This window comes from Passer montanus, unplaced genomic scaffold (assembly GCF_014805655.1).
Source record: "Passer montanus isolate IOZ18808 unplaced genomic scaffold, ASM1480565v1 scaffold289, whole genome shotgun sequence".
Lineage (NCBI taxonomy): Eukaryota > Metazoa > Chordata > Aves > Passeriformes > Passeridae > Passer > Passer montanus.
In genome coordinates, this window is record NW_024367585.1 from 87,402 (window position 1) to 97,740 (window position 10,339).

Consider the following 10,339-nt stretch of genomic DNA (forward strand, 5'->3'; position numbering starts at 1 on the left):
AAGGGCAGTAGGGATTAGGAATGGGATCATGCTGGGAAGGCCAGTAGGGATTAGGAATGGGATCATGCTGTGGAGAAGGGGTTAGGAATGGGATCATGCTAGGAAGGCTGGTAGGGATTAGGAATGGGATCATTCTGGGGAGTAGGGATTAGGAATGGGATCATGCTGGGAGGGGCAGCAGGGATTAGGAATGGGATCATACTGGGAAGGGCAGGAGGAATTAAGAAGGGGATCATGTTGGGAAGAGCAGTAGGGATTAGGAATGGGATCATGCTGGGGAGAAGGGATAGCAATGGGATCATGCTGGGAAGGGCAGGAGGGATTAGGAATGGGATCATGCTGGGAAGGCCAGTAGGGATTAGGAATGTATCATGCTGGAAAGGGAAGTAGGGATTAGGAATGGGATCATGCTAGGGCGAAGGGATAGGAATGGGATCATACTGGGGAGTAGGGATTAGGAATGGAATGATGCTGGGAAAACCAGAAGTGGGATCATGCTGGAGGAAGAATTCCAGAGCTTCTCCAGTAAATCGTGGCTGTGATCAGGGAAAATACAGGAACAGGACTTAAATTGATGGGCAGCATTTGGGGATTAGGAATGGGATCATGCTGGGAAGGCCAGTAGGGATTAGGAATGGGATCATGCTGTGGAGAAGGGGTTAGGAATGGGATCATGCTAGGAAGGCTGGTAGGGATTAGGAATGGGATCATGCTAGGGCGAAGGGATAGGAATGGGATCATACTGGGGAGTAGGGATTAGGAATGGAATGATGCTGGGAAAACCAGAAGTGGGATCATGCTGGAGGAAGAATTCCAGAGCTTCTCCAGTAAATCGTGGTTTGGGAGCCCTCAGGTGATCTGGGGAGTAGGGATTAGGAATGGGATCATGCTGGGAAGGGCAGTAGGGATTAGGAATGTGATCCTGCTGGAGAGGGCAGTAGGGACTGGAATTGGGATCATGCTGGGAAGGCTGGTAGGGATTAGGAACGGGAACATGCTGGGAAGTAGAGATTAGGAATGGGATTATGCTGGGGAGTAGGGATTAGGAATGGAATCCTGCTGGATAGGGCAGTAGGGATTAGGAATGGGATCATGCTGGGAAGACCAGAAGTGGGATCATGCTGGAGGAAGAATTCCAGAACTTCTCCAGTAAATCATGGTTTGGGAGCCCTCAGGTGAAGGAATGGTGTCTGTGCACTCCATTGCTTTGGGAAAACTGGAGTAAAGGGCTTGGAGCCCTGGTGGGCTCCAGAAATTCTGGGCTCCAGCTGAGGGATCAGAGGGATTGGGCCACACTCACCACCTCGAACCACTTGACCAAAGTGCTGAAGTTGGGGTTTTTCTTGTAGTTCTGGATCAGGGCAGACTGGACGCCCTTCCCGGCACACTCGATGTCCACGCGGGGCCGGTCCACCTGGGCCAGGTTCACTCTCTTCAGGTCCCTGAGCCCCCAGAACAAGATCTAGGGCAGGAGGAGGAGGAGGGAGCATGTGAATGTGAGAGGGATGATCCCTAGGAGCTGGATCTCCAAGGAGAGGGATCCCACTGCTGATGTCATCACAGGACAATGGTGGATCCCTGAGGTGTCTCCTCCTGGCACCCTGCAGCCCAAGGTCTCCAGCCTGCTGCCGGTGACATTTTCCTGCCTTTCTCCCTTCCTGGCCTTTTCCTGCCCTGGGAATCCTGCTCTGTCCATTTGTGGTGGCTCTGGATCCAGCACTGCCATTGTTTTGTCCCAATGGAATCAGTGTCACTGGGGAAACTTCCCTGACTCAGCCTGGGATAACAGAGTGCCACCATCCAAAATTCCCCAAAACGGAGATTTTTCCCCACCTCCTCATTCCCCACGGCTGTATTAAAATTGTGAGGAACATTTATTATGATGCAAATGTTTGGAAAACCAGGAGCCAAAATCCCGTTGGGGACCTGGTCAGTGGCACCTCACCTGAGCAGAGACACCTTCACCCAGGGCTGAGATGTGCCCTGAACATCCCTGTGGGCATTGCCTGGGTCATGGATGTCCACCAGGACCTCCAAGGGACACATCACAAAACCATGGAATCATTTGGAAAAGTCCTCCAGGATCATCGAGTCCAACCAGTGACCAGTCCCTACCTTGTCCCCAGCACAGAGCACTGAGTGCCACATCCAGAGCCCAACCTCCCTGGCTGTCCCCTCCTGTCAGGGAGTCCAGGTCTCTCCTGGCAGGAGGGGCCCAGAGCTGCCCCCAGCACTGGAGGTGCCCCAGCAGTGCCAGCACAGGGGACGGGCACTGCCCTGGGTTGTGCCCACAGTATTTTGGATACAAAATCCCCCTTTAGATATCCCTGGATATATGAGAGTCTTCCCATCTTCATTGACTGAGGCTGATAGGATACAGAACCCCAGAGCTATGAGATTGCTTTGGGAACAGATGATCCAGCTCCATGTCCATCTCTAACATTCCCTGAACTGCATCTCAGCCCAAGTGCTGTTCACTCGCTGTCCTGCCCAGGTTTGACAGCAAGGAATGATCCAATTCCCTGGGTTTTTTTAGGGATTCTGCAGCCTGGTTCCCAGTCCGGCCACCACGGACAGATCCTTGACTCCCAGCTCCCTCCTGCCCTTCCAACACCCTTGGAGATGCTCTCCTGCTCCAGGCAGGACGTTTGTTACCTCCACTCTGTATCTGCTCAGCACCGGCCGAATTCCCAGAGGCACGGGCAGGATGGGACCTCGGTCCATGTCCGTGGGGCCGTCGATGGGGGGCAGGTCTGATTTACCCCCAGGGCCGATCTGGAAGAGGTGGATCATGGATTAGCATCTGCTCCTCTGAGCTGCTGGGAAGCAGTTTTTGGTCCTTCTCACGGAATTGTGGAATCACAGATTGGGTTTGGGTTGGAAGGGACCTCAAAGATCAGCTCATTCCAACCCCTGCCATGAGCAGGGACAAATTCCAGAGGGAGCTGGGCTGTGTCTCAGCTGGAACTGGTCCCATTTGTTGGAGCTGGGGTCTCTCAGAGGGCTGAGAGCTCAGGACAGGTGCTTTGGGAAGAGGAAAACACAGGAGCATAAGATGCTGGGAATTCCACAAAGAACAGTCCCCAGAGCAATCCAAACTTCTCAGCTCATCAATGCAGCCCATCCCAGGACTGTTCCATTCTGGAATTGCACTTGCTGGGCTGTGTGTGAGGAAACTGAGTTTTGTGGTCACAAAGCTCAGCCTAGGAGCAGGTTTAAGGTGCCATTTTCAGCCCAGGGGTCAGTAAAGATCAAATATCCCATGTGAGCCATTCCCTCAGTCCAAGGAAAATTGGGAGAAAAAGAGCTCGATGAACACCTGCCCTGGCAGAGAGAGGAGATAGGAAAAGCATTTCAGCAGATAGAGCACGAGGCACAAAAGTGGAAGAATTTAACTCTGGTACAGCCATATTATGAATCATGGAATGGTTTGGGTTGAGAGGGACTCTAAAGACCATTGAATCCCAACCCCTTGCCATGGCCAGGGACCCCTTCCACCTTTCCAGGCTGCTCCAAGCCCCATCCCACCTGGCCTTGGACCCTTCCAGGTGTCTTTGATGAGCAAGTGGTTGATCCATCCAAGAGAAACAACAAAGGTCCAGCAGACCAATGACCAGGTGAAGGGGCAGTTATTCCTGATTGTTCCCTGTTACCCAATTCTCCATAAATTAATCCCCTCTCCCTTCCAACCCTGCATCCATCCTTCCCACCCCTTTGTCCAGCTGGCACCTGGAGCAGCTCGAAGGCGGCCAGCAGGTCCCCGGCTGTGGCGTTGCCGCGGTAGATCTGGTAATATTCCAGCTGTGGCGGGAAGCGCGGCGGGCAGTACTGCTCGTCCGACATCTTCACCACTGGCTTGGCGAACGTCCGGCCCATGAAGTCGGCTTTTCCCTACGGAAAGAGCACTTGGGGTTGGGGATCCAACATGGGAATTACAAATTTAGCCCCGTGGTTCTCCTCAAGAGCACTTGGGGTTGGGGATCCAACACAGGAATTCCAAGACAAACCCTGTGATTTTCCCCAGGAGCACTTGGGGTTGGGGATCCAACACAGGAATTCCAAAATTAGCCCTGTGGTTCTCCCCAGGAGCACTTGGAGTTGGGGATCCCACATAGGAATTCCAAAATTAGCCCTGTGGTGGTTTTCTCCAGAAGCACTTGGGGTTGGGGATCCCACATAGGAATTCCAAAATTAGCCCCCTGGTTCTCCACAGGAACATTTGAGGTTCGAGATCCAACATGGGAATTCCAAAATTAGCCCCATGGGTCTCCTCCAGAGCACTTGAGGTTGGGGATCCAACATAAGAATTACAAAATTAGCCCTGTGGTTCTTTCCAGGAGAACTTGGGATTTGGGTTCCAACATGAGAATTCCAAATTGAGCCCCGTGGTTCTCCCCAAGAGCCCTTGGGATTGGGGATCCAGCCCAGGAATTCCAAATTTAGCCCTGTGAATCTCCCCAGGAGCCCTTGGGGTTGGAGATCCAACATGGATATTCCAAATTTAGTCCCGTGGTTCTTCCCACCGTGGTCAGAACAGGAGTGGGATTGGTGCTCTGGCCTTGGGATGACAAAGCTCTGGGAAAACTCAGTCCTGACTCCTTGGAGGAGGTTTGGGACAGCTGAAGGCTGGGACAGCAAGGAGGCGAGGGATAAGCGGTTTTCCCAAATGGAAACACTCCTTGGTTACAGCCTCTTTCTTCCCTGTCCAAAAATAAGATACAACTGAGATTTATGAGCGGCAGAGGCTCCGTGGGAGATTTGGAAGGACCATTTTCTAAGGATCAGGAAAAAAAGCTCCCCAAATCCTCTGCCCCCAAATCTGGAGAGATGCCGGCATCCAAACCACGCACAATTCCCTGGGATTTTCTCACCACAGTGTCCTGGTCGTAGATCTCGATGACGATGATGGGGGGGTCATCCCGCATCTCGTGAGCTTCCCCGTACAGCTCCACGTTGTCGAACACCAGGAGCTGGTCCCAGGTCGGGCACAGGGTCTCGTTGAGAACCTGGGAAATGGGAGATATTCCTACTGCTCCAGGAACGGAGCAGGGTCCTGGGAAAGGGTGGCAGGTGGGGCTGCTGTCTGTTTTTTGGATCAGGGAGGGATTGGGAATCTTCCAGAGATTCTTCTGAGGAAGACAATCCAATAGCAAATGAGCAGAGCTGGGTTGTTCCCAGACTTCCTAAAGCTTGGCAACCCTCAGACTGTGAAGGGAAGACTGAAAAATCACTTTAACATGACTCAGTTCTGCCTAAACCAGCAGGAAATCACCTGGAATTATGGTTATGTTTGAGGGTCCCAGGACGAGGGTCGAGATGAGAATCTTGAATTCATGTTTCAGAAGCCTGATTATTATATTATAGTGTCCCCAGGCCTGCACAGGCTCTGTCACCCACGACCCTGGGCTGCTGTCATGTCTTGGATGTAATAAACTGCATTTTGAAGAGCTGCCTGAAGTCCTGCATCCCTCATTTTCGCTCTTACTGTACTGAAACCAGTAGAATAATGCCCAGCACCTGGACTCTGTTAATCCATCACAAAGCAAGAAGCCTTGGATAGTGCCAGAAGGTCGCAGAGACCTGATGAAGACCTTCCTGACTTCATCCCTGTGACCACTGACCCAATTTGAGACCACTGACCCAATTCAAGAGAAGAACTGTGCACGTGTGAAGGACTAAAAACCTCATTTTAATGCAAAGTAGAGATGGGAGGTGCTGGAGTTGTGCATATGTATTAATTTGGGAAATAAATAGAAGGCAAAAATCCTTGTGCAGTGTGGTCACACATTTCAAGAGACGCCTCCCCCGTGCCACCCGCCAGTGTAATAAACACACCACTTTATATCTTTGACTATCATTCTATCTTTGTCCGTGATTTTTGGTTTTAACGATTCAGTATCCCCATTCATCTGTTTAGCCCAGAAATTATTTTTGCACCTTTAAGACTGGTTCTGAGAGCGAAGCAGGGGGAGAAGAAGCACGCAGTTTATTTTCAGACACTGCACTCACTCCTCCACATTCCTGCTCCTGGATTGTGTTGTCTGTGGACAGACAGACAGCAGGACAGAGCTCTCCTTTGCTTTTAGTTAGTTTTAGCTAACTGAGGCAAAGGAGTTCCCTGGATGGTGGGGTTTTTCAAATTTTTTTTTGGAACTATTTAAACCTACTCTGGACTGAACACCCAGAAGAGCACTGGCAGCTCCACCTGTGGCCACCGGGCTGGGCCTGGGCTGCGGCATTTCCAGAGCCAGAGGGACTGATAAGAGACTGATAAGAGACTGAGTGAGCTGAGCTGCAGCCCACAGAAGGGATTTTCTGAGTTTGTCATCTCCTTTGCAATGGCAAGAATTTTTATTGTTTAATATTGTTCAGGTTTTATTGTTTAATAACACTTTTCTCCAAGGAGGTATTTTTCCTGAACTTTCTGAGTTTGTCATCTCCTTTGGAGCAGCCAGAGGTTTTATTGTTCGATATTGTTCATTTTTTTGTGTGCTGGTGAATGCTTTGCCTGTTAAATAAAATTTTTCTCCACTTTTCTTCCAGGGAAATATTCTCCCGAACTGGCTGGGGGAAGGGCTGCTTAAATCTGCTTTCTAGAGAAAACAATTTTGGAGGTTCTCTCCCAAATTTGCCCTAAATCAGGACAGAGCCCATCCAAGGCACATCTCAGGAGCCTGGATTTGGTCATGGGTGAAGGGTCTCAACTCAAAGCATGAATCCCAAATGGATATGGAATTTCCTTGGCATCCTTGTGTGGTGTACAACAAAAACTCTGAACAGGATTGGGATGAGGGGACACAATTCCCACCTCCCATCTTTCATGGGACAACTGGAAATGTCCCCCTTAGTTCCTGGAAGTCCTTGGAGCAAGGGGTGCCCAGCCAGGCTCCCGCCCACCCCCTCCATGCCCCATCCCATGGGAACTCCTTACTGGTGTACAGGAGGCTGATGGGTGGGAAGGAGGGCTTTAATTCCAAAATTACAATAATTTGGAGGGAAGGCGTTTACATTCTCTTTTTTCAGGGGAGGCTCCTGTCTTCTTTAGCAGACATCTGTCTTTTCAAACCACAACACTAAGCCAGAAATTCTCTGGATTTCCAGCTGGATCAAACATCTCCCTCTTCCCAAACATTTCCCACTTACTGGACTGGGTAAATTCAGTGCTTCACCCTCTGTAGGAGCCAATTTCCACCACTCCCAGCAGAGTAGGGATCACATGTCTCCAATATTCAAACCCCAGAAAAAATGGATACAACTCTGTCATCCTCATCTCCCAAATTCCCTCCTCTTGGCTCGCCTGGGACGGAGGGATCCTCACCTTGAGGAAAACCGTCTTCACTTTGGCGCAGTCCTTGCCCATCTCCTCATCCACGATGGAGTACAGGATGTCCTTGGAAGGGATGCGGGCGTAGGCGACGCGCTTGTTGTTGCTCATCATCCAGATGAAAACGTCTGGAATCGTGTGCTGGGGCTGGGAATGCCACAGGAGAGCCCCGTCAGTGCCCCAGCTCCGACCACTGAGGCACCGGTGGGGCTGGAGAGCTGCTGGAGGCAAATCCAACAGATTCCATGGAAGGTGGATTCCAGGGGCCACTGGAATTGTTTGGAGATTCCCACTCCAAAAAAGCTGCTCAAAGATAAGCCCATCAGGAAAGAAACTGGGATTTATTGATGCAGCAAAATAGAAAAATTATAAAAGAAAGGCCACACTGGGAGCACTAGAATTGTTTGGAGATTCCCACTCCAAAAAGCTGCTCAGAGCTAAGCCCGTCAGGAAAGAAACTGGGATTTGTTGATGTAGCAAAATAGAAAAATTATAGAAGAAAGGCCACACTGGAGGCACTGGAATTGTTTGGAGATTCCCACACCCAAAAAGATGCTCAAAGATAAGCCCATCAGGAAAGAAACTGGGATTTGTTGACGCAGCAAAATAGAAAAAATATAAAAGAAAGGCCTCATAAAATCAGGCTTGCTTTAGATCTAGCCTTGTCAAGCCAGCGCTTTGCAAGTTCCCATGTGGAAACAATCCTGGTGTGAGCAGTTCGTCAACATAACAATCTATTCCTGGGTGAAAAACAACTGGCACCTGCATAGACATTAAATCTATCCCATGAGAATCAGTGAAGAAAATTTGTAAACAATTTAAGAATTGTTAATAAACAAGTAAAACAAGTAAAATGCCTTTTACTAACCAGTAAAGTAATTGGCAAGAAAGTTCCTAACCCACTGGAGTCACACATGAGGTTTGTAAAACTGTATAAAAATGAGTTATGTGAATAAAGAATTGGCTTTTTCCAATTTTTTGACATGATGAAAATGGAGTCTTGTGGTTGGGATTGAAGGTATTTGAGATGATAGTTGTGTTTAGATTTAGGTATTTATTGTTTTTTATTAATATTATAGTTTCACAGCAATGAGTTCTGTAGGTTTTTATTAGTAAGGTGTAAAATGCTTAACTATTATTTGTTATAAGGTCTTTTAAGGTTAAACTATTTAATTAAGAAATTATACCTAAATTATTTTCTCTTTTCATCTAATAACTCATCACTCAAAATCTGTAATGCGGACTTTTCTGTTTAATTAAAAAATACCACTTAAACTCAAGAAGAAGAAGGAAGAAAAAGGTAAAGAAGAACAATTTTTTTTGTCTTAAAACCTCCATTTTGCTTTTTATTTATTATTATATTCTAAAACCCCAAACTCTACATTTTCCACCTTGTGATATCACACACTTCTAACTAACTACACACCCGTAAACCAATGCTATAGATTTATTTTGGAAGCCTTCTTTACAGCCTCAGATTAAATGCAGTGTTCTCTTGTGGATCTGTACCTTTCAGCACAGAAAGTTTAAAATTCTTAGTATCTAGGGTTTCAACAGGGTCTCGTGTGATTTATGTTGATAATTTATGCTGGTTATAAGTTTAAAAATATATAAATTTGGGATATAGAAGACTGAAGGGTTTTTGTTCTCTCCTTCTTCAGCAGACTTGGGGAGGGGAGGGCAGCGGGCATTCCTCATCTCTGTCTAGGGAAGATATTCCCAGTCTGGACTGGGCCCCTCCTCTCCAGATCTTGGCTGGGTCAGGATCAAGGAAGGTCTGGCTGAAACCAGGGATAGAACTGGGAGTCTTCCATGGGAATTGGAAGCAGGAGGTGGAACAGCTGCAGCTCCAGGGAGGGACAAGAACCCCCTCTGAGCCAGTCCTAAACTGGGAAAATGTCATGGAAACATTCCAGAGCCTGAAGGGGCTCCAGGAGAGCTGCAGAGGGACTGGGGACAAGGCATGGAGGGACAGGACACAGGGAATGGCTCCCAGTGCCAGAGGGCAGGGCTGGATGGGAGATTGGGAATGAGGAATTGTTCCCTGGCAGGGTGGGGAGGGGCAAGAATGGAATTCCCAGAGCAGCTGTGGCTGCCCCTGGATCCCTGGGAGCGTCCAAGGCCAGGCTGGATGGCACTTGGAGAACCCTGGGATAGTGGAAGGAGCTGGGGTTGGAACTGGATGGGAATTCAAATCCCTTCCCACCCAAACCAGTCTGGGATTTGATGTGTCACCTTTCCAATTCCTGATTTCCCAGGGATCCACAGGATCCCTCCACGTCTGGGACTGGCTGAAACATCTTCAGCTCTGCTGCAGGAGGACCCAGCTCTGTCCCTGCTTGGGAAAACCTTATATTTCTTTTACAACGTCTCATTCCCACCCAGGAGTGCACAGGGATCATGGGGCAGCCCATGCACTTGGAATGGCTCCTTGCAGAGGGACCTCTCCTGCCCTTGGAGGTCTCCATTCCATTCCATTCCATTCCATTCCATTCCATTCCATATCATCCATCTGTTCCGTCCATCCATATAATCCATCTGTTCCATCCATCCATATAATCCATCTGTGCCATCCATCCATCCATCCATCCATCCATCCATCCATCCATCCATCCATCCATCCATCCATTCCATGTTTCTGTCTCCATGACTTGCCCCAGCCAGAGCCCCCTCTGCCCCTGAGGGACTCACCTCATCCGCCAGGAACCGCAGCTTCTGCAGGAAGTTCTGCACCAGCTTCAGCTTGTCCTTCATGGTGTTCCTCTTGACCTGGGAGCGCAGGGCCGTGGCCTGCTGGGCCATGTTCTCCTGTGGGGACAGCCAGGACATCAGGACACAGCTCGGACCAAGGAAAGGCGCCTCAATCCCACCAGGTCAGGATGGACACCTTCAGAAACCCTTTTGTTGACCTTGGCATGTCAGAGCTCCTGAGAGGGTAGAGACAGCCCAGGAGAAGGTGACACCACAACGGTGTCACCTGAGCTTGGAGAATTTTGGGGTGGCTTGAGGAAGGTG

General features: G+C 49.3%; 1 protein-coding gene across 1 annotated transcript in view; it reads right to left on the reverse strand.

Annotated features, from left to right (window-relative positions):
- OTOF (otoferlin) overlaps nt 1-10,132 on the reverse strand; it is a gene marked incomplete at its 5' end in the record, with an annotated part of 35,247 nt that extends 25,115 nt beyond the window's left edge. The window contains 6 exons of the mRNA XM_039713357.1: nt 1,301-1,462; nt 2,656-2,775; nt 3,730-3,891; nt 4,872-5,006; nt 7,319-7,471; nt 10,016-10,132. Coding sequence (XP_039569291.1) covers nt 1,301-1,462; nt 2,656-2,775; nt 3,730-3,891; nt 4,872-5,006; nt 7,319-7,471; nt 10,016-10,132 — 849 coding nt within the window. The remainder of the gene's footprint in view (nt 1-1,300; nt 1,463-2,655; nt 2,776-3,729; nt 3,892-4,871; nt 5,007-7,318; nt 7,472-10,015) is intronic.
- Between the last annotated feature and the right edge of the window lie 207 nt (nt 10,133-10,339).